This window comes from Plectropomus leopardus, chromosome 23 (assembly GCF_026936395.1).
Source record: "Plectropomus leopardus strain MGB_pleo_1.0 chromosome 23, ASM2693639v1, whole genome shotgun sequence".
Lineage (NCBI taxonomy): Eukaryota > Metazoa > Chordata > Actinopteri > Perciformes > Serranidae > Plectropomus > Plectropomus leopardus.
In genome coordinates, this window is record NC_142198.1 from 14,851,440 (window position 1) to 14,876,409 (window position 24,970).

At 37.9% G+C, this 24,970-nt stretch overlaps 1 protein-coding gene across 3 annotated transcripts in view; it reads left to right on the plus strand.

Moving 5' to 3' along the window:
• The window catches only part of clcn5b (Cl-/H+ antiporter 5b), a 39,891-nt gene that overhangs the window by 7,480 nt on the left and 7,441 nt on the right, over window positions 1-24,970 (plus strand). For 2 of the 3 annotated variants that reach the window (XM_042512033.2, XM_042512032.2), the window contains exons 3-14: window positions 10,262-10,428; window positions 11,813-11,912; window positions 12,583-12,770; window positions 14,264-14,386; window positions 15,757-15,963; window positions 16,591-16,671; window positions 18,084-18,318; window positions 18,419-18,594; window positions 19,627-19,767; window positions 20,736-20,922; window positions 23,968-24,110; window positions 24,278-24,427. In XM_042512033.2, coding sequence (XP_042367967.1) covers window positions 10,262-10,428; window positions 11,813-11,912; window positions 12,583-12,770; window positions 14,264-14,386; window positions 15,757-15,963; window positions 16,591-16,671; window positions 18,084-18,318; window positions 18,419-18,594; window positions 19,627-19,767; window positions 20,736-20,922; window positions 23,968-24,110; window positions 24,278-24,427 — 1,898 coding nt within the window. Of the gene's footprint in view, window positions 1-5,121; window positions 5,362-10,261; window positions 10,429-11,812; window positions 11,913-12,582; window positions 12,771-14,263; window positions 14,387-15,756; window positions 15,964-16,590; window positions 16,672-18,083; window positions 18,319-18,418; window positions 18,595-19,626; window positions 19,768-20,735; window positions 20,923-23,967; window positions 24,111-24,277; window positions 24,428-24,970 lie in introns of those variants that run through there. The other variant, XM_042512034.2, reaches the window with a different exon arrangement.

Below are 24,970 nucleotides of genomic sequence, written 5' to 3' on the forward strand. Positions count from 1 at the left end.
CAGGGAATGAGTCACAGCTCTGGATACAGTGAGTCTGACTATCTGGTGCTTTTTTTTAAATGATAGTGTTTACTTCATGAGGTCACATGTGGAGACTGTGAAACAGGAAGAAGGGGAGGTGAGAAAAAAGAAAAGAGACGAGTGAACGGTCAAAAGAATTAAAGGAAGGGCAACAGTTTTTATGTAAAGAATGGTGAGCAGATTTTCTGTTTTTTTAGAGAAGAATAACACGCTATAAAGTTTAGCACTAACCTGTGATTTGGCCTCTGCAGAAAGTGGAAAGGTCATCCAGGGACATTTAAAAAGCTGCAAATTTTGCAACAGCTGTCAATCAGTTACAGCTTTGTACCTATAGTTGTAAAAGATTCCTCCATGCAAGGAAAGAGGAATTCGCTGAGCTTACATATCCCTCCTTTTACTGCAATACCTTTCGCCAGTACAACCACATAATAACTGGTGAATCCCAAGATGCTCTGCTGGTTTAATTAGAAGTTTTCGTATATTTAATACATGATCAACGCTCTTAAAAGAGGCAAGCAGAAGCCTTGTGGTCATAGTAAAACTTAGACAACTTAAGATATGACTGAAACCCTAAATGAGTCACAAAACTTTGCGCTCTGATGTTTGTTTTAATCGAGATGAAACATCATGCCCAGACTTTGTGGTTACTGAGATATCTCAAGAGCCCAGAAATCCCCTGGTGAGATGTTGTAAGCGGCTTATACTCTGCTCATCCAGCTTCTCACCGAGGTGAAGAATTTTACAATATATCATGGTGTCATGAGGGATGGGCATTGTTTGAAAATAACTATTATTTTCAGTATCAATTTAACGGTTATTGTCTTGATAAATCAGTTGTTTAGTTTCCAATTACGTGAAACAAAAAAAAAGCAGCAAATCCTCACATTTGAGAACCAGGAAGAAGAAACTGGAAATGAACCAGTTATCCAAATAGCAGATTTTTTTTGATTGGATTAGGGATGATTACAATTAATCCCTGAATGTGAAATTTAATTGCTGAATCAATAGGCTATGAAATACTGTCAAAATAAATGCAATATGTTATTCTGACCGAGGAAAAAATACATTTGGTATTATTTGAAATAAGCAAAGTTTGTTTGTTTTTTAATAATGATGAATTGATTAACTGGTTGTTAATTTTACTAATTAATTAATTAAAGTGCTTGCAGTTTGCAACCCTAGACTGGATTAATCAAGCAATAACAGCAGCTGTAGCTTGAACATGATCATTATAAGTAGACATAATACCATTTTTTTTCCTTCTAGATACCAATTCATATACCTAAGCTAAAGAAATAAATTAATCCCTGTATTGTTGTGAAATTATTGCTGTCATTGCTCACGTGACGCCCTTTTAAAAACATGAACAAACACATACCCCATAGAACTTCCCTTAATATCTAATTTTAACAATAGACTATTCACCCGAAATCAGTTCCTTTTGTTACTCTAAAACACTACTTGGCTGCACAGGGCAACTCACTGTTTAGGCAACACTTTTAGAGCAGTAAATTGCCACTAAATTCCTGTCAAACTGCAGTTTTATTTGGGTGAAACTACTTTGAAGTTTATCAAAATCTATTAAATCAGTGCATGGACTTGTGCAAACGCAAACACCCAATCCAGCATTTTAGGCAGTATGAAAGGCAACTTTCATACTGGTATTAGTATTAGAGCAACTATAGATAGAAGTAGTTATATGATACCTGAGTTTTGATAAAATTGCCAAATCTAATTGTTTCTTAGTTTGGGATATATCAACTCTTTTTTTGGTTTTCAGTTTTAGATCAGGAGAATGCATAAACCCTACTTTATCAAGTAGTCAATGCCAAATTTCAGAACTTTTTATTTTTAGTCAGAAATTAAAAAAGTATTAAGCTTCAGTTTCCAGCTAAGTTTTTTCACGTATAGAAGTTTGTAACCTTAGTATTGGCTGCGTGTTGTAGTTGTGGTCCAGTCCAACGAAACGTCGATGACAGGAAATCCTTATGTGATAAAAATTCTTCAGAAGTGCTTCCGTTCGTGCATGTCCGAGCCAGTTTCCTAAGAAGTTGTTTCTGCAGTTTTCCAGCACGACAGTTGCATCATATACTTATGATTAAGGTTTCTTTCCAGCACGTGGAAAACATCTTGTGGACAAAATTAATTAACTGTGGAGATACACATTCCTTTTTTAAATTAAATTTCCTCTGCCCCAGTAAATATGATTTAAAAACTCAGGCATGGAAAATTAATGACAGTCCATGACATTAACATGTTCCAGAGATGCTTGTTTGCCGTATTAAAGCGTCACGGGGGTTACATGAGATGCCAATTCCCATAGCAACCAGACTTCAGGAGTTCAAGGTTCAAATCCTTACTGGAAACAGTGTGTGTGTGTCTGTCAGCCTTTTTTTATATGTGTGTGAGCAAATCAATCCACAGTAGATAACAAACTGTGGAAGTTTTGGCTCAAAAATATGACAAAGAGAGTGTGTCACATTTTCCAGAGTTTTCTGTGAGGAATTAAAAGGTGTGTGTGTGTGTTGATATTCTGTGCAAATGCAAGATTATATTCTCCACTGTTCCTTTAGGACAAATACACACACACACACACACACACACACACACACACACACACACACAGAGTGAGTGCTGAGCTCAGCATGACATCCCTTGCTGAAAACAAGCAGAGTTGCTCCAGGGACTCCGTGTTGCTGACCCATTTTCTGAGAAGCACTAATACTGGATCAGTTTGCACTTTGCACAGTGAAATCTGTCAGGGATGTTTTTGGCATTTGAAGTTGTGAACAGGATTCCTGTACGTGTTCAGTTGTTTCATGGCACCACCGTGTTGCTTTTTTTTAACAGTCAGATGAGGAGATCAAGCATGACGGCAGAGTGGTTAGCACGGCGTTTTTGGAGACTCTTAGTTTCCCTCTATTGCGCTCTCGTTTGTCTGTGAGCCCTGTGATAGACGGCAATCTGTCAATCCTTCCTCTCACTCTGCGGGGAGAGCTTTCAGTTCCTTTCACTGTACAGCCCATAAAAACTAGATGGATGCTTAATAAATGCTTAAACACGCTTGATTGAAGATTTGGAGGAAACCGTGCAACATGAATGCACTGTCACAATGACACCAGTTTACCACTTTTACTTCCTGTCAATTTTATGTTCCTGTTAACTTGTAGTATTAAAGGCACAGTTAATCCCAAAATTACCCATAGTGCTGTTTATCAACCGAGATTGTTCTGGTGTTAGTTGCTGAGTGTTGGAGATATTGTCCGAAGAGATGTCTGCCTTTTCTCCAATATAATGTAACAAGATAGCAATCTGCTTGTGGTGTTCAAAGCATCAAAGAAATACATTTAAAAACTCAACATTAAAGTCTCTTTCCATAAATAATAACCAGGTTACTCAAGATAATCCGTAGACCTTATTGTGAGCAGTTTCATGTAGGAAACTCAGGAGGTGAAGATAAATCTCTGATCAATATTAAAACAATCTAGATTGATGAGTGGCACAGGTAAGAAAAATATGTTGTTTTTTATTTTTTTTTTAGTGAACTGTTCCTTTAAGAACAACCATAATGTGACTCATGTTGGGTTTTACCAGTGTCATGCAAGGCCATAAGTTGAGACATCTGACAATGAAGTTACGTTAATCACATAATTTGTTAAAATTTGTGACTAACTTTTTCTTCAGCTCTTGACATTTCATGCCATCAAACTGAAAGCGAGGGGTGAAATAGTTTCCACAGCCCAATCGCAAACTTTCAGCAGAAGCAGTCAAAAAAATTTGATTGTGGTATAGCGCTATCTACTTTAAATACACAGTACTGTGTATATCTCATGGAAGTTTAACTTAACACCTTTTGTGTGAGAGGGAGTAATGTAACACACCTCTCCTGAGTTCACAGCAGGGTGAGGATTAGGAGTTTCATTTTAGTTCATTACCAAAATGTGAAGTTCATTCTTCAGTGTCTGTTAAACCAACCTGTTAATCATAATAATAATAATAATAATAATAATAATAATAATAATAATAATACTACTACTACTACTACTAATAATAATAATAATAATAATAATAATAATAATAATAATAATAATGATAATAGTAACTTCATTAATATAGCACCTTTAAAAACAGTTGTTTACAAAGTGCTTTGCAATTCAAATGGTCTATTTTGTTTATATTCTGATATTGATAAATTTTGTGATATTTAAGTTTGGACAATATAACCTCAAATAAATTTAATGATTAATTAAACATTTTTCCTTTTACCTCACCCTCCGTTTTTTTTGTTGCTGTTTTGCTCTCATAGTTCACTGACAATATTTGCTCTGTAATTATGCTCAACTGTTAAAGCTGAGATACTTTTCCTCATGAAAGAGTACATATCTTAGATTTGTGAATTTGAAAATAATCAAAAGAAATACACACAGATGAACTATTTATGCTTATTAATTGAATATTTCAAACAACTGAAATCGCAAGCACACATTGCTTAAAATGAAAACGTTTTGTGAAAAAGGTCACATTTTAGTTTTAATGTAGTTTAAGTAAAAAGAAGAAAATATGTATCTTGCATTTCTTGCAGACAAAATCAATTATTTGAGTTTTCCTCCATGTTGCGGACTGGAGGGGGCGAAGTCAAGAGACTGCACACGTGGTAGCATGTTTTTTATGGAAACAGTACTTGAACACCCAGTGGGGAAAGTATTAACAGAATTTAAAATAAATACATAAATAAATAAATATAACTAACATTGGCAAGATAACATTAACGTAATTGCCCATCCTTTTTTTTATCATTAAAAAAATACTACACACAATTTTAAAATCCCACAGTATTTGTTTTTATTTGCATACGTTGGATTACATTCCCAGACTGGACTGAACTGACAGTAAACTGACCCCCAGTCTGACCCTGTTTCACAGCACTGTGCATTACGCAGCCTCTCTTCCTAAAAACTATCCACTGGTTTCAAAAGGTCAAGACCTTATACACACACGACCTCATCTTTACGCAGTGAACCACCTCAGCCAATCACAGCGAGCGAGCGAGCTCACAAACACTCACAACCTATCAATAACAGTTCCCACTAGCTCAGCACGCAGTCATACTTCCCAGACAGATTAGCCAATCATTACTCATTCCCCGACCTTTCTGGCCAATGAGGGAGTGCTCTGCTGGAGTCCACTTCCTTGAGGATTTCAGAGGAGGGAAGAGGTTTTTAGTTTGAGTTTTAACACTCACTGTGGATACTCAGTTTGTTGTGTTAGGAGCCAGGAAAGGAGAGATGCACTGGGAGTTCTGGAGTAAGAAGCTGGATGAGGAGGTTCTGTTTGAGAATGGTGAGTCTGTAGCACCGTAGTAGCTTTGTTTTTTCTTTTCGCTGTCTGATAAGGTCTGCACTCTAGCATTAGAGGAAAAGCTGGCGTCATCTCCCGTCAGACTGCTGACACAGGTTGTGCTTGAGTAACAAGTTGTATGAATGTCTTCTACATCTTTATTGCAGCCACCTCTGTGTGTGTCTCCTGCTTTAAGGTGCTTTTTAATTATGTTAAATGCGCTACATTTTAAAATTGAATTCGGCTTTGTTGTGTTTTTGTTGATACCTTAAACTCTGACACGGTGGAGTTTGATCATTAAGACCATTTACGACGTATCAGTCACTGACTCACATGGTTAATGTTTCTATACTGCAGCCTGCATGAGAGAAATAAACCTTTTTTTGGATCTTGGTGTGTGTATACAGCTGTGTGAGTCTGTGTATTTGACACAGAGGTCGACAGCAACAGAGACATGATGAATTCCAACCACTCTTATCTGTGTGTGTGCGGTAGTGTACTTCCTACCTCATGTGTGTTTGGGGTCACAGAGGCCGTTTTGTCCTTTTTTATGAGGTTGTGATTTTAAAGCTGAGATCAAAATCAGATATGTAATACTTGTTTTCTGTTGTTGTCTTTGCTTTTTATTCCTCCGTATGTAGAGCAGTGAATATTTACATCTTCCCGATGGCTTTAGTCTGCATTCTTTAGTATTTGTGGAGTTATATTTTAACTCCTTTTTATCAGATTTGTCCATTTTAAAAAATAAATAAATGGTAAATTCTTGTATTTGTGTGTTCTATTTATTTTTATTTATTTATTTTTTGTATTCATTTTATTGACAGGGACTGTGTATTTTGGATTGCATTCTCTCTGGCCTTCACAGAATTTGTGTTTTGGCTATCATGAATAATGTGCAAAGGTTGGTCACAGCAGCAAATTTACCCGAAATAGAAAGGGTGTACACGGACTTAAATGATAACAATCATTTCTGGTTAGACAGATGGTTTAGATAACCATTTATCTTTCGCAACCACAAGGGAGGGTTTGGAAATATAATGGTATATTTTACTGAAGTGTAACGTAAGTGTGTCCCATATTTTATTTATTAGCAGCTTTTATATTGAGTTTCAAAAACGTTTACTAAATTATGATAATAAAAGATGACATGCTGTGATAGAAGATTTTATTTATACTTCCACCTCTACTGTCGGTCAGTCAATAACATAAGGCACAGTGTGTGCACATACTTAAAAAAGTCTTAAAATGAAATGAAATGATCAGTGAAATGATCATGAAATTTAATTACATTTACCTTGAGACTTACCTTACTTACCTTTAGACTTACCAATGCTTCAATAAGAAAAAATAACTATTTTTTTCCAAAATCAATCTTAGATTTGGTTAAAGGGGATCTTGAAAAGGTCTTAAAAAGCCTTAAATTTAGATGTCTGATAGATGTCTGGATTACATCCAGCTATGGCTCACATCTGTCACATAAAGGACTTTCAAAAGAGCTAATGCAGAGAGCTCTCTAGTGAAGAATAATTGGAGAATAAATACTACTGCATCTCCACAACATTTTACAGGATCAGACAGACTTTGGTGGATTGCCAAGTGCAGAATATGGCTAAAAGCATCGCATACAAGCAGGGGCGGTCTATCAGACAAAAGGCTTCTCTGCAGAGATAACCCCCCCCCGACTGTGTGGATGCATTTTTGATCATTGCTGTGCATGTCTTTGTAGTCGTAATGAGTTTTATTTTGATTGTATATCTCTTGTCATCTTTTTGTATTTCTTTAGGTAATTTGTGTCTTTTTTGGTCATTTTGTGTCTCTCTGTGGTCAGTCCATGTTCATTAGGGTCAGGAGAACCCCCCTTGCACTTTACCCTTTACCCTGGGTCTGTGCCCGTTGCTCCCGTTCAGTAATCCTTCCATGCAAACAAGCCAAACATTTCCCTCTCATTTATCCGTTATACTCACCCAGTCCTGTACTGGGTCATGAGGGGTCCCAGCATGCATTTACAGCGAGGCTAATTGATATAAGAGGGGCAGGTAAATAACAGCTTCAATATGCCAGTAGCAGAACAACAAATTGTTAGCACAAGCTAAGTGAAAAAGTGGGTTAAACAAAAAGGAAGCCAAACAAAATGCGATTGTTATAATAGCTGTGTCCTCACTAACACCTGGGTCTAGTTACATTTCAGGTTTGATTACCATCAGCTGACTCCAGCATTGTAACCTTGTACATGGTGATGTTCCCGGTAAGTTGAGACACAGGGAAAGACTAGATGACCTGGCAGAAGAAATAAACATGTTTGTCACTTAAAGTGACTCGAGATGCTATTATTAGTTCTGCTGCTCCAGTACATGACGAAGGCTGTACTGAGCAGATTGTAGACAGGATTGTGTAGATATACATGTGCATTTATGTATTACTTGTTAGTTTTTTGTGTTCTCTGACTTTTTTCTTCTTCTTCTTTCAACAAATACATTTTAAGTGAACTTAACTTTAAATCTATAATTTATATATATCAGAAAACAGTATATTGTATGCAACAGATGTGAGAGATGTGACAGAGAGCGAGAGTGAGACAGAGAGAGGGCATTTTTTTCATTCTTAGTGTAAAACCAGTCCAACTTGTCAGCTCAGGTGTATAAAGCTCCTTTTGTTTTAATGGATGCAAATGTTCTCCTCCCTCCAGTGTCATGTCAGAAAAGTATCTGTGTCTGTGAGGCAAAGATGGTGTAGGTTATGGTGTAGATAGATTTTAGTGGTATAGTGTCCTCTCTGCAACCTTACTACTTGAGTGATGTTTTTCGCTCTGAAATGTGAGATGAAATATTGTTAAAGTGATTGCTACTTAAAAAACATGCTTTATTGGCTGTTTTCATGTGGATCTCCCATTAGTTTCTTCTCTCGGCTTCAGCTCATTAAATTCACAGACAGAAAGCGCCATCTCCACCATCATTTACATTTTTATTATGTCTTCCATTATAACTCAAATGAAAACACATTTTTATTTTGTCTCAGCTCTGTTGTGGGTTGCTCACATACAGCATAAATCAGAACTTCCTGTGTCTTTTCCTGTTTCCGTAGGGAAGCTGGTTTTGATTGGTTGCTGCTGTCTGGTAATTGTTGCTGTCTGTCGCTGGAACGCTTCCACATACTCAAAGCTCTTTTGTTGTGAGCCAAATGAAGCTGAAGTCGATTATATAGCTTTGTGTGCTGTTGCCTTAAACACTCATTAATGCAGTATTACAGCTGAAAGTTATGCACATTTTCTGTTGCTCCTTTTCACGCAGTTCTCCCGTTTTTCTTTGCTCAGTAACAATAGTCAGCATTAATAGTGGGTTTGCTACTGCTAGCACTTTCTCAAGGCTTGTGTTTGTGTGTGCGTACGTGTGCAAGTCAGTTTTGAGAGTGCATCCAATTTTTCTGCTGCTGAAACATCCATCTTTGGAGGACAGCACATGTTCTTGTAAAGAGTTTAATAGCGCAAAATATTTTCATTGTAGAGATCAGGGGTCTCCAGCTTTTTTCAGGCAAAGGGCCAGCTGACTGAAAGAGACACAGAGCAGGGACCTCCTAATACAAACATAGTGTAAAACTGAGTTGCACTTGAGATAATTCTCTGAATATTTCCGGGTGTAGCTGGCAGGTCAACAGCAGTTGTAGCATGGCATGGTGTGTTAGCTTTACTCTCTGCACTTTTGCCAGGGGTTTCTGAGGTGAACGGTATGTCAGAGTCTCTTGCTCAAAAAGTTTGAATACAATGCATTTTGGCTCACAAGAACGTCTGTAAACTTGAAAATAATAATTCAGTTAATTTGTCAATATGTTTGATTATAATGTGACTAGTTTGCCTTGCTGTTATGAGCAGGTGCCACACAGTGATTTAGCATTAGCTAGCTCACATGATTAGATTCATGGGGAACAGTGAGCTTATCATAAATGTTGTGTATTGTTAATTAAATATTTATGATTTAAAAAATTATATAAATTTATCTTTCTAAAAATATGTTTGATTTACGTTAATGTATATTTTGAGACAGTTATTTTGAGGACCTGTAGAAGATCCAGCATATGTATATTGAATTCTTTTGACATCTGTATTGTCTGTATTATAATTTCATTATGTTGGTCTATTCTGTACACATGACATTTTTTTGTCATTTCGGAGCCCAATATGATCTAAAATCGACCACCAGGGTTCATTTTAATGTTTCCTGGAGAATAAATGTGAAATTGGCAGATGAAATTAATGTTCAAAACTCTCCAACTTTTCCTTTCATCACCCTCAGCACAATCTTTAAATCTTTAGCCACACTTTGAAGGCTCAAAGTAAAGTGAAATGAGCAGTATATTTGTTACATCCATCACTTTTGTATTGTGAGGTGTAATGAAAACTGCAGGGCTTCAGACTTTTTGTCTTGAATCTAATTTACCCTGCAGCTATACACTCGGCTGTGATTGTGCAGATCTAGATATTAGAGTTGTCAATGTTACTTAGAGTATATGTTGGCATATGCTTCAATCATATCACACTGGGCCTGATGTTGAAGCAGATCAAAACAAATACAGTATATATGTGGGAAACACTGCTGGAGTTTTGTGCCTCTCTGTGTGTGAAGGAATTCACATGCTTGTCTTTGTGCATTCATTCTGTGAATGCACTTAATGACCTCTTCTGACCACAAAAAGAAAAAGTAACATCTCAGTCACAAACAAAACACATAAATAAGAGAATTTGAATAGCTCCCAAACACAACATGACATAAAACAATAGAAGAAAAATGCCTAAAATGACAAGGCAAGAACGATGTGGTAGCCAGTAAGAGGCTGGTGTTTGTGTGAGAGAATGTTAATGTGCATCTCGAATGCCTTTCTCTCCCTCTCGCGCCCTGTCCCTCCCTCCCAGGAGTTTACGAGGAGCACAGCAGCAGAGCAGCCGGTATGAACGGTAACGGCCCCAGCAAACTTGTGGACCTTCTGGAGGACCCGCTGCCCGGACTGGGAACCTACGAAGACTTCAACACCATCGACTGGGTCAGAGAGAAGAGCAAGGACCGTGACAGACACAGAGAGGTATGAAGCAGAGCGTTGTGAGTATTTATAGAAGGGATAGAGATTAAAAAAACCTTAACTAGATCATAGTCATTCAATACAGAGAGGTGTTTACTTCTTGGTCATACCTGTATAAAGGTAAAGAAGGACAACCTCCATGTAAAGCATTCTTCTCTTCATGCTCCACTTACAGTTTATATTTATAGCCACGCGCATTCACACAGAAACTGGAGAATTGAGGTTATGTGGTTTACTATTGATAGCAGCTGCTGAAGTGATGCTGGTGTTTTTTCTATATAGTTTATTGTTTTAAACAGGTCTGCTTTTACTGCCAGTGTAAGAAAAGTTAACACTTCAAGGGCAAAAGAAGTTCTTAAGGAACACTTAACCCCCCAAATGACCATATATATACCAGTTACTCCTCCCATATTACATTGAATTTGTGAAGTCTTTCTCACATGCCTCCACGGTGAACAAAAAATTAAAGAGCAGAGAAAAGTTCTTGATGAGTTGAAGTAATCTGTGACTGAGTTTAGCAAAAGCAAAACTATATTTAAACATCCATTGTCAAACTCTCACACAACTCACGCAGTATAATCCAAGTCTCATTTATCCATCCGTATGCTTGGTACTTCCCAAACAGACAGCCCTTGCCAACTGGGAGCTGAATACAAAGTGAAATTTATCTATGCTTTTTTCAAAGCCAGACACCATTGACAAAAATTGTAATTTTAGCTCATCGAACACAGGAGTTGCTAGCCTACTGCAAACTAACTATCCAACTGATGCACGGATAGACCAGGAGCTTCTGTGTTTAGTGAGGTAAAATTAAAATTATATATTTTTGTCAATGGAGTCTGGCTTTAAGAAGAGCTTAGATTAAGTTTATCTTTTCGTAAACTTCCCTGTTGGAAAGGGCTGTCTTTTTGGGAAGTACTGAGTATTCGACTGGATAAACGAGACATGGATTATACTGCATGAGTTGTGTAAGAGAATTTAAATGGGTGTTTTGATATAGTTTGGCTGTTAAACTCAATCCCCTATGACTTCAATTCATCAAGAATTTTCTCAATTTTTCTATTCTTCACTCACCAGATGCATGCAAGAAAAACAAAGATTTCATCACAAATTCAACACAAGGTTGGGTGAGTAATTGATCCAAATGATAATTAGAGGGGTGAAGTATTACTTTAAAGCACCACATGAAACAGACAAAAGATAAAAATGGACAAAATAAAAGTACATTACCTGACCACATGACTTGTATTTTAGCAGTGAGGCAGCAATGTAAAATATCACTGATTCCATTTACAACGTAATATGATAAAGGATATGAAACCAAAAAATATAATGATGATGTTAATTGCTTTCTAACATTGATCTCCTCATCTCTGTGTCCATCCAGATCACCAATAAGAGCAGACAGTCAACTGTGGCTCTGCTGCACAGTGTCAGTGATGCCTTCTCTGGATGGTTGCTCATGCTTCTAGTGGGACTCATGTCAGGTAGAGCACTGTGGTCTGGACTCATTCTTTTTAATGCATTCAGAATTAAATCAACTTGACAGTAAAGCGTGACGTTTAATCTGAGAAACTGGGGCATTGTTTCTGGAAAAACACTGCAGTTGAGTTGCTTTAAAGATACTAAAAACCAAATTCTTCATACCTTTTTTTCTCTGCAGCAGCTGTGTAAAAGCCACAGGAAATGAAACTATCTGTACAGCTAGATGACAGAACAAAATATCACTTAAGAAAGTAATATTTATGAATAAAAAAAAAAAAACAACACGGATTATTAAACCCAAAATAGTGGTGCATTTACCTGTTTATACCCTTCCTTATGTTTCTGTGGTGCCTGCTTCAGCTGAAAGTTAATTCCCATGTGGTGAAAGACAGCAGGTGTAGAGCTACAAAAAACTCTAACATTGCACTGAAAGTAGGCAGCAGGGTGGCATACTTCTAAAGGAAGCGCATATTCATTATGTGGCAAGCCACAAAATTACCTTTAGACACAAAACGTGACACGTGACATTTGATGATGGATGTTTTGTTGGTACACATTAACATACCTCCAACCACAGATGCAAAACAAACCCATAAAATGTGTTTTGATGGATTAAAAACCTGCTTTCCACAGTCTGCTCTCTTATCCTGAACTTGTCCTTCTCTCACGCAGGTGCTGTAGCCGGCGGCATCGACATCGCAGCCCACTGGCTGACCGACATGAAAGAAGGGGTTTGTCTCATCGGCTTCTGGTTCAACCACGAGCACTGCTGCTGGAAGTCCAACCAGATGACGTTTCAGGAGAGGGACAGGTGTCCACAGTGGCAGAGCTGGGCTGAGCTCATAACAGGGACAGCAGAGGTAAAGGGACATAGCAAAATGAATTTAATCCAGATTGAAAATGATCTTCTGCACACTGAAGCTGAAAACACACTCTGCTGCAGCACTGCGGCACGTCATATGATGCACATCAATTGCAACACCTAGCACCTATAGGAAGCATTTCATATCAGCAGAAGACCACACAGTTATTACTACTTTTACTAAAAGATCTGTGTCACTTCCACCTCTGCATTAGCTTAAAATCCTGTAGGCCCTGTAGACATTGAATTAATTAATAAAAGAAATAAGGCATTTGCCTTAAATCAATCTTTAAAAAGTCTTGAAAATTCTCAGACATGGGAGGTAGGATTTTATGAATTGTTTTTTTTCTCACATTGCATTATAAAATCTCAAAAATAATTTGAAACATCTTTTTTTTGTTAAATAATTTGATACATTTATTTTCTTAAACTCACTGTGATATGAATCAAAGCAGTGGGATTTCACCTGCATTTAAAAAAACATTTAACTGTTGGTTAACCAAAAAAGACACTTTTATGATAATATATTATGTTCATTGTCTTCCACGCTCCACTCTAAAAAGGCTGTTTTTCCAACATTTCACATAAAGAAAGTGACTTTTTTCACTGGACAAGAAAAGTACTGTTTTATGTTACAATCAACTTATGGGCAAAATAAAATTGTCCCTTTGTTTTGCTTATGAGTAAATTGATCTTAAACTTAATACCAAGCGTTTTAAAAGTCTTAAATCTACCCTGCCTTGAGCTGCATGAACTCTGTGCTATGGGAGCCAGGATGCGCAAGCAGGGAGCAAGTGGAGGAAAAAAAAATTTTCAGGGGCAGCAAGGCTGAATATAGCACAGCGGCGTGAAGTATCACGGGGCCGTGCATCCATGATTGCCAACACAAGCGCAGCTGCCGTCGGTATGGGCTTTTACATAGAAAATAATAGTGGCAGCTGTTTTGATGTGCGCCATTTGGCCGCGGTGTGTTTTGCCTTTAGATCCATGAAATTTTCAGTATCCAAGCTGTCTCAAGCCCATGCTTTCAGAGTAAAACATTAAACTAATAAAATGCAAATTTCTTGGCCCCAGATGTGTATGAAGTATAAAACCTAAATTAATTCCATGTCATGATCCAGGGCAGTGAGCTGCTGCCTGTTTTATTGCGTCTCAGTGCCGTCTTTGAAGAGAGCTCTGCTTATACACAACATGAGGGCCAGTTGCACTCTTCACAGGATAGAAAAATTCATGTCCAGTCATGCTCTCTCGCACTCAGAAATTCATAACAAAAGCATATAATTCACACATTTCCCATGTCACTAGCAAAAGGTTTAACGGTGCTTTGATCCCACCTGCTGGTTATAAGCTGTCATGACACAAGACAACACCACAGCTCAGCCAGGTGCTGAATAAATTAAGCTTTTTTCTTTCCTTTGTAAAATATAATTTCGAAGAATTTAAGAAATCAAGTGTCTTATTTTACACACGTGTGTTTGTGTGTTCCTCCAGGGTGCGTTTGCCTACATCGTGAACTACCTGATGTACATCTTCTGGGCTCTACTTTTCGCTTTCCTGGCTGTCACTCTGGTCAGGGCGTTCGCGCCGTACGCATGCGGCTCAGGAATACCAGAGGTAAAACTGCACTCAGAATCATCACATAAAGAGAGGGGTGGAGTGTCTTTTTCCATTCATGTCATATGTAATTCTCTGTTGATGACATTATTTGCTTTAGTAATGCATGTTTGTTTATGGACAGGATTTTAACAGGATGAACAGGATTCTTATCTGCACATAATTACATGTAATTATTCCTGCAGATTTTATTCTTTTCTATTTTTTATGTATTTGATTAAAAAACCCAGTTTAGCTGCAAGAATAAACACTTTGGAGATGTTTGGGTTTTGCTCAGTGGAGTGTTTGGATAGCAGTGTTAATAAACATTTGTTCCTCCATTTCCCTTAGTTTTTTTTTTTAACAGCATTTATTTACATTGAGATTAATTTACATCCAAATTGAAAAAAAAATACATTTTGTGGACACTAAACATTTCATCTTTGTAAATATCTTTTATTGACTTACAAACAGAAAGACAGAAAAAACTAAAAAACAGATAAACATCATACATGCAACTAGCAATATTGATATCAATATCAATATATAAGTGAGTCCTGCTATTTCTAACCACCGTCCTGAAACCAACTCCTCACCAATGCGCCCCTCAAATAATGTAAATCCCAAACATAATTCATCTCTTGTTTCTTTCTCTATGCTGTCGTCTCACACAGACAACATGTAACGTTGGAAATAACTGTAGATCAACAGAGATAAAACAAAAAAAGAAAAAGAGCACAACAACCAGCAACCCATTCCAGAAATAAAGAAATAATGATTAATAATGATAATCATGATAATGTGGTCTTGGATTATTTTCTTCTTTATACTCACATTGAGTACATTGCAACTGAACACTAAACCTAAAAGCCGGACTGGACTTCCTGCTGTCTCTGCTGTTCTGCTTTCAGTGTTTGCTTTCTTTTCGTCTTTCACTCTTTATCTCTAAGGAAGTAAAAAGCTCAAGATTTGCTTACACTCTGAAAAATACAAGTGGATAACCGAACCGAGCACAAACAAAACCAAACGCATTCACCCGTTTCATGTATACAGAACAAACTCACAAACACAGCTCTTTCCTGCATATATAAACTCTTAAGCCTGTCTTTCTCAGCGGCTCTCAAACAAAGAACATCCTTAATTTTGTGAAACTTGAATCCTAGAGGTCAGGCGGTGGTCAGCAGGCCCACGCACACGAGATTAACTGCTTATTTGAAAGAAAAATATCCAGGACAAAAACTCAATTTTCTCTCCTCTTTCTTTTTCTTGGTTATAAGCTCACACACACGCACATGTAAACTGAGCTCTCCCTAACATAAACGCAATCACAAACATATCCTGGTTGCCTCTACACACACAAACTAATCCACACTCTTCTTTTTCTCTCTCAGATTAAAACCATCCTCAGTGGGTTCATCATCCGCGGCTACCTAGGGAAGTGGACCCTGATCATCAAGACCATCACCCTGGTTTTAGCCGTCTCCTCTGGGCTCAGCTTAGGAAAGGAGGGCCCTCTGGTACACGTGGCTTGCTGCTGCGCTAACATACTGTGTCATCTGTTCACCAAGTACCGCAAGAATGAGGCCAAGCGGCGAGAGGTAGGCCCTGAGGCATTTTGGGGGTGAGGAGAATAATGAGGGTGTTTATAGCTTGTTAAGGATTCATTGTTCTAGTTTTGGACGATGGAGCAGGAAAATGGGCTCTCCTTGTTTTTCTAGTCTCCCCTGAAGGAAAGTGTCGAGATGAGCTTTATGTGGTAACAAAGTCGGCTGCTGTTTGTGGTTAATTTGTTATTTACTTAACAGATGACAGTTTACGAGGAGTACCTGTTGGCTTTGAAAGCTGGGTGAAAAGTACGTGTTTACTTTGAATAGAGAAATTGTAAAATAAAATAGCAATCCAAACAAGCTGCTGTTTTCTTATAGTCTTTGCATCTGAAATCGCAGAAACAGTAGCTAATAAGGGAAAGGTCTTATTTTACTGCATTTTTTTTATATCAGAATAACAGATTAAAATCACTGCTATTTGACTTTCACCACCATTGGAAACTACTGGTTTTGGTCAGCCTGTTGTGACTCAGCTGTTTTCTAGTAAATCGTCTGTACCTAAAAACATCTGTTCATCCAACATTTAAAAGAGTGCAATGCCCCTTTAATCCATTTTGTTCTATTTCCTTTGTTTAATGTGCAATACAGATGTGTTTTTTTCTTTTTTCTTGCTCGTAGGTGTTATCTGCAGCAGCCGCAGTGGGTGTGTCCGTGGCCTTCGGTGCTCCCATTGGAGGAGTCCTGTTCAGCCTGGAGGAGGTAATTACCATTATTTATCGACTAAATTCCTGCGGATTAGCTAATTATTTGTCTGGTAATCCATTCAGACAGATGTTGAAATCTTAGACAACATCAGAGGATAAACTGATGCACATGAGAATCTACGGCCATTTTAAAACATACTGTTGAGGCAAAAATGGATCTCATCACAGTGAATCTCGCAATGCAAGAGTAAGATATTCTTGTTTTCTGCATCAGAACGACAATACCGCAAAGGCAAATCATTTTATCAGCACCAGATAACAAACTAATCTGAACTGGTTTTTAATTGCTTTATGATTCTTTAATTTTTCTTGACCATTTCTCTCTGGATGCTGAAAACCACAGTTTGCATTCATGGTTTGGGAAATAAATGTGTCTCAGCAGCTTTGTAATTCATCTTCAGCAAAATATCCTGTGGAGTTTTTGGATGATGATATTGGTAATTCTTCTGAGGGCAGTTTCACACCTCAGAGCCCTAAAATAAATCTCAAAGCTAAGCACTACTTTGCTGATTTATTTGTGAGTAAAGTGATTACAACAGCTTTTACGTTTGTGCTGAACAGACAGTCCTCTGAGTTTGTTTTTTATTATCAGATAATATGATGAAAATGATTATTTCACTGCAATGTTGGCACCTCAGCGGTTGTCAAAATAGTAAAGCAGGTCTCATTTAACTCACTTGTTGATTCTTAAGTTATGAATTACAATTCCTGTCTATATTTTCTATGGCTGTAGTTTTTTGTGCCATTTATAATATTTACACTATAATTCTAAATCCACATTTCTTGTTTGTTTTTTGCATTCTGTTTAAAATGAGTATTTCGACACAGTTGCCGGTTTAGATTAGGCTACACTAATATAATTAATGTTACTTGTTAGATTTCAGTAGTGGCTGTGTAAGATTGTTTCTGCTTTGTATGATCCAAACATTTCCAATAACTAAAGTCCAAAAGTCAAATTTTACTGGAAAAAGGATGGATGTAATAATTTCCAATATTCATTACATGTTTTGAACAAAATAATTTTTGCTTTAAAATTTACTGTGTTAAAAAAAAGTTTGCTCTCCTGCCGCACACAAAGGGAGGCATGCACCTGTATTAGCACCATAACAGCACCATACATAACATATACAGTATATAATCACAATAATAAAACAAAATATTTTATATTATTTGAGTTTATATGATTTAAATTGAGGATTTTGTGGGAGGATTTTCTTTATTTCTTTTATTGTGATAATGACAGACTTGCAAGCTTCATTCAAAACCTCAATAGAAGCTTTGAATGAAAAAAACATCTTCATCTGAAATTCTTTCCCATATTTAATTGTCCATCTAATTGGATCAATTGTTTGATTGATCCCTTCTGTTAGTTTAAAGGTTTCTCATTTTCTCTTTCTCTTCCTTCAGGTGAGTTATTACTTCCCTCTAAAGACCCTGTGGCGCTCATTTTTCGCCGCCCTCGTAGCAGCCTTCACTTTGCGCTCCATCAACCCGTTTGGAAACAGCCGCCTGGTGCTGTTTTACGTGGAGTTTCATGCCCCGTGGCACCTTGTGGAGCTGGGCCCCTTCATCCTGCTGGGAATATTCGGAGGCCTCTGGGGGGCGGTGTTCATCAGGGCCAACATCGCCTGGTGCAGGAGACGTGAGTGAAGTCATAGTCAAGATGTGTGGCATATTTATTTAAATGAAACCCTTTTCTTTCTGAGACAGTTAAGCCTGTTTATAATGTGTGTCTCTGAAAGGCAAAACCACTCGTCTGGGTCACTACCCCGTCATGGAGGTGCTGGTGGTTGCAGCTTTGACCGCCGTGGTCGCCTACCCAAACAGCTACACCAGGATGAGTGGAGCCGAGCTGATCTCTGAGCTGTTCAACGACTGCTCGCTGCTCGACTCCTCTCAGCTCTGCGGCTACCAACAGGTCAGCTATCGACTCTTGTTTGTGTATGTATGTGTGTGAGAGCATTTGTTTATATGTGTTTGTAGGCTGATTCTGTGTATGTGTGGGGAGGGGGGAGGAGTAAATTGTTTGTTTGGAAAAAGAATAAGTCAGCATTTTCATTCTGGTTTATCATTTTCATTCCCACAAAGTAAGCAAATATAGAGATTAAGACCTTTTAATTTAAAGTGGGAATGGTGTTGTATTATAGATAATTACTGAGATCCCTGACACTAATGTTTTATTTACCCTTTTAAGTGATTTCAAAAGTATTCTGTCTAGTTTGTGTCTCCGCCAGACTCCCTTTATCAGGGTTCCTGCATGTCTTTAAAAAGTCTTAAAATGTATTGAAATCATTAATCCAAAAAAGGCTTTAATTGGTATTAAATTGACATAAACTGTTATGTTTTTAAGTCTTAAAACTGCTCAGGCATGGGAAGCAGAATTTTCTGAGTTGTTTTTTTCTGATGTTGCATTGAAAAAATTAAAAATAATTGGTAATATCTTTTTTTTGTTAAATAATTTAACAAATTCCTCTTCTTCAATTTGTCATGATGGGAATCCAAGTGGTGGAATCTCACATGCAGCCTGAGAAACACAAAATTGTCCAGAAAACAGGCCAGAAATGGCAGATATTTTCCACTTCTGTTGGTAAACCAAATAGATACCTTATGAATATAATATGTTCATTGTCCTCCATGTGTTCCACTCTAAAAAGGGTTGTCTTCACCAGTTTTTGATGTAGAAAATCTAACCCTTTTACCGTACAAAAAAAGCTTTATGTTAAAATAAGCACTTGGGCAAATAAAATTGTCTTCAGTTTTGGATATTAGAAAATTGGTCTAAAACTTAACTTCAAGTGGCATTTAAAAAAAGTCTTAAAAAAACTTAAATCTGCCTCGCCTTGAGCTGTAGGAACCCTGTTTATATTCCTTAAATATGGCTTTTTTATCTTGTCTGTCTTCACACTGTTTATCTTCCTCTCCTACTGTTCTTCCCACACGCTCTTCGCAGCCAACCAACACATCAGAAACAGGTGTAGGCAACGGCCTCGCTGACCGACCGGCAGGAGACGGCCTGTACACCGCTCTGTGGCAGCTGGCTCTGGCATTAATCTTCAAGATGATGATCACTGTGATTACCTTTGGCATGAAGGTCGGTCCAAACACACACAGACAGAAACAGAAGCACACTCCTGCAAACCTCTGAATACTTGTCGTATGTCACCTGTTAAAGTGTCACCGCTATTGATTGAACTCTGATACCGCTGAGGAATTTTTTTCTCGATGAAGCTGGTTACAGCTTCTTATGGATGTACCGATCTGTGTGAACTCTGTGTAACATAGCGTGGGAAAAAACAAAGAGGACGGCTGTCTTTAATACTGTACGTCTGGAGACAGATTTCAGACCAGTTTTATTCGCTGACATTGCTCATCTAGCTCATTTAACAGTTCATATGAAGCATTTGAACCTCTGGATGCTCTCTGCATGGTTTATATGCTGAGTCATGGCAGCATGACTCACTGTAATGTAGCTCACTGAAGGATCAAGTCATTGGAAAAAAGGACTAATGATGGGTTTACATGTTAATTAAGATTGTTTTTATTACAGAAGCCTTGAACTGGTGTACCTTATAAGGCTGAAAATGCATATGGATGTTGCTTTTAATGCCTCTTCAAGACCGGTTAGGACCGGTCAAGACCTGTTGATGATGTTGCTATTAAGGGGTGTGCTTCTTCTGTACCAGTGTTTGGGAGGGTGGCATGTGTCAAGTGACATCTACATGAACACCAGGAGCCAAGATTTCCAGGCATAATACTGCGTTGTGATATTAACCCTATGATACCTGAGCAAATTTCCTTGATTTCTTTCAAAAACATGGGAAGATGGTGACAAGCAACTGAACAAGAAATGGCCCCAGAATAGCAAGAAATTACTAAAAAGTTACAAGAAAAATAACTGAAAATAAACAATAAAAAAGAGAATAACTTCAAGAAAGTGCATAATGGTCAATAATTGTTGTCACACTTATTGACTCAGTGTGACACAACCAGATTTGCTAAGCAGCACTGGCAAATACTTCATCTCCATTTTCTCATTACGACTTTAAATTGCCCCCCCAGGTTCCCTCTGGTCTCTTCATCCCCAGTATGGCAGTCGGAGCCATTGCAGGCAGACTGCTGGGTGTCGGCATGGAGCAGCTGGCCTACTACAACCACGACTCGGTCATTTTTAAAGGGTGGTGCTCACCGGGAGCGGACTGCATCACGCCGGGGCTGTACGCCATGGTCGGAGCCGCGGCATGTTTAGGTGAGTCAAATGTGGCAGTAAAATTTTGAGTTGATGCAGGATTTGTTTAAAAGTCACCGAAAACCAAATAGCCATAATAGGGTATCTGGCCTCACCCTTAGGGCTTTGGAGCTCAGATATTCAGGAGCAGCTAGGAACAGATAAGTAGAACCTATTCATTTTATTTGAGCAGCATGTTTCAAGCATGCGTTCCTATTGCGATATTCTTAGCATGTACGACTGGTAACATGTGTGAAGGATTAGGATTGTATGTTCAGTCTGATTTGGGAGTGTCTCATGATGCCCAGAGAGCAGTTAGTTATGGGTTTGAAGTATTTACCTCCACTCCAACTCAGAGCCAGATAAGAGGTATATGATGGACGGACTAACGAGGAGACTTAACAGTGTTCTCAGATTTTCTTATGAGTGTCAGGTACTTTATAAACATCAGGTTTTGTTTAACTTTTTTCACAAGTTTTCCAATAAATAAGCTTTTATTTTCGGTTTTATCGACAAAAAATGTCTTGATAAAGTAGTTATTTGCAGTGTAACAATAATGCAGACAATTTATTTATCATCAAATCCATCAGTTTTTTTTAGAGTCTTATACAATCAGTTTTTGTGAAAAGAAATGACTGTTCAGTCCTTTGTTGACTTTGTGGATTTATTCCATAATTTCATAAAATGACACACTGGAAACAAATATTCACACTATCATAGAGGTTTTAGTTAAATGACAGCACTACAAAAGTACAACCCAAATAGCATTTTACCATATTAACTGACAGTTGCTGTTTGGTATTTTATACAGTGAATTCCAGAGGTGTTAATGGATGACAAAAATGAAACCTTTTACCTTCCTTTCTTTTGTCAAAGCCAAAGCAAACAAATTGCAGAAAACAGATAGCTGGTGTCCTTTGTCACACTCAGGAAATATGTTGTATAAAAACAGATTGGTACCAAATTCTCACCACAAGGGGAGCATTTTTGCTTCTCAGAGCATTTAGGGTCAGATTAGTCTTTTCAGTAGATCTGAAACAAAGTTTCTTTGTTTCTGAAATACGTACTAATATATATTTGTAACAATTTAAGTACATTCTGTACTAAACCCTTGTAAAATAGCATTTAATGCAAGTGGCTAAAAAGCACCTCTAGCTGTGACTCAATCTCATCTGACTTCAAAGTCAATGAAGTCTTTACTACAATCTGTCTCTCTGTTTATAATGTCCCTGTAAGTGCTTTCAGAAAAAGCTATGAAAGTCAAGCAGCATTTACCCAGAGGCTGTGTTCATCCTTAATTCCTAAATTAATACATTTGTTCATTCATTATGAATAACCTCGTATCCTGGAGCCTGTCCCAGCTGACGGACGTGGGGTGCATGCTGGACAGGTCACCAGACTATCACGGGGCTGACACACAGAGACAGACGAGTCGATTAACCCTCATGTCTTTGGACTGTGGAGGGAAGCTGAAGAAAACACATGGTGACAAAAGTGTGACAAAAAAAGTGGTGACAAAAGGTATGCAAAAAGAAAGGCCTCAGCCAGCTGGCCACCAAACCTGAAACACAGGTGACAATGCCAAGCACTGCACCACGCTGTATTTACCATTTCATCTTGTTGTCAGACAGCAGCTTTTGATGGAGAACTGAAGCTGTTAAATCGCTCTCTTCAAAGCCAGACTCCATTGGAACAAAACATAAAAAAACATTAACACTGCTGAACACAGGAGCTGCTGGTCTACTGAAGCCTCTTTGACTTCATTAGTGTGTGTAATTATGTGACTTTGGCATTTTCAGTGGTTAGTTTGATTTCATCAAACTTGCACAATACCACAAAACAAAAATTTGAATGGGGAAGCGATAGACCAGCAGCCCCCATTTTCAGCATGAAGCTGTTAACAGCTTCCCCCCCTCTGAACAGGCTGTCTGACAGAAAGGTGAAGCAGTGAAAATTTTAGAAACGTAGCATACTTAAACTGATAATGATCGTAAAATTTGCTGCTGTCACCAGCCACAGCAGTGCATTACTTAGCTTCTATGGCAGTACTCCTGTCTGCCTCTCCAAACTAAGGACGTGCTGATTACCATCTACTGTAGGTACCTCTTACAACCCAAATTCAAAGGATCTGAACAATCCCTTTAAGACACTGTTTTAATATGTATGCTATGGTACATCATAGGTCTGGTGGACCTGATAGCAACCCCATGGAATGCTTGTTTATGTACTTATTTGTGTATTATTCTGTTATGCATAGAGGTTATTGGTCTTTTTATGTTGTGATGTGTCAAATGTAATGTGAGCTTACATGTCTCTGGTCCCTTATCAGGCTGAAAAAATACTACTAGTCACAAGCCAGAAACTGGTTAACGTTAGTGTGACTGGTGAGCTTATTTTTCTACCAACTTCTTAAACCGGTAGCTTTGGATATTAATAAAACAGAGAAAAAAATGGACACACTGAATCAGTTCTCTCATATGAAAAAGATTTATTTTGAAATAAGCCAGTTGTTTGAGGACATTTGACAGTATCTTCTTACTAAACTTTGTTCTCTCGCGGAAAAACATGTGATTGTATTTTGTCTAAACTACACAACAATCATCATCAGGGAACAATTTTGAGATCAAATAGTTGTCTCCATTTTTGCATTTTTTAAAAAAAACTGCAAAATGCAACTTTTTTTTTTTTTAAATCATCCTCCAAAAATTAATATATAACAGTCATGATAAAACTCTTTTCCATCAAGATGACCTCAGCTGGTTTTTTAGATGAAGAGGGCGGCGGCATTTCTGGCTGCAACCAAACAAGATGATTATAATTGGAATCAGAGAGGAACTACTGAAAGAATCTTCAACATTTCCATATGACGACAAGGGAAAATAAAGAGCTCAAACTTTCTGATAAAAAAATGTCTCCATCCAAACAAAATACATTTTTTTTCTTACTTGTAATTTTTTTCTGTTTACTCAGAACAGATGAATCACACAATGATTCATTCAACGCATGTGACTTTGAATCACCTGCAGATGCCTTGCCTGAGAGTATTTTTAACTTTTTACCCTCCAGGTGGAGTGACACGTATGACGGTGTCGCTGGTAGTCATCATGTTTGAGCTGACTGGCGGTCTGGAGTACATCGTCCCCCTCATGGCCGCAACCATGACCAGCAAATGGGTGGCAGATGCTTTCGGAAGAGAAGGAATCTATGAGGTGAGGTGTCCATGTGTTTTCGATGTGCTTGTTGCAACTGTGAAATTGTGTAATAACTGTAAACTGTAAACACATACCTCTGCTTTCTTTCACATTTAAAAGCGCTGTAATGTGTGTTAGGTTTAAAAAGTCATGATTTTAAGTTTTTGCTCATCAATGTTCTGCAGGCTCACATCAGGCTGAACGGATACCCGTTCCTGGAGCCTAAAGAGGAGTTTGAACACAGCAGCCTGGCTGTGGACGTGATGAGGCCCAGGAGGTCGGACCCTGCGCTGGCTGTGCTCACTCAGGAGGGCATGACTGTAGAGCAGGTGGAGGTATGGAAGCATGCATATTGTGGATTATTATACTGGAAGAGCGGTAAAAGCAGAAAAATACACAGTATTGTTAAAAGCACATGTGGGTTTAGGAAAGCAAAATGTGTTTAGATGTGGGTACAGATAAATGCATCTGAGAGGAGTGTAAGTAATAACTTGCATGTTTCTGTTTATAGTAGTTTTAACAGTAGATTTTTGGTGTTATATGGTATTTATTATTGTAAAACTGTCGAAACAAAAAACTAAATTTGTCTCTTCACTAAGGACTTAGGGGTCAATCGATATTGTTTTTTCAGGGCTGATACCGTTACTGATTATTAGTAGTTAATGAGACCAATAACCAATATTTAAAACCGCCATGCATTTACAATAAAAGATTAAAATCTTTCTGTCAATATTTAGAATTTGGAATATAACAAACTCCAGCACAAAACTTTGTTTAAATGCCTTTAGCAAATGTTTAATCAAACTTTCAACATGCCATACCACACACCATATACAGCAAGTTCCCCACTTTTTTTTTTTAATAAAGTCAAGTGAAGA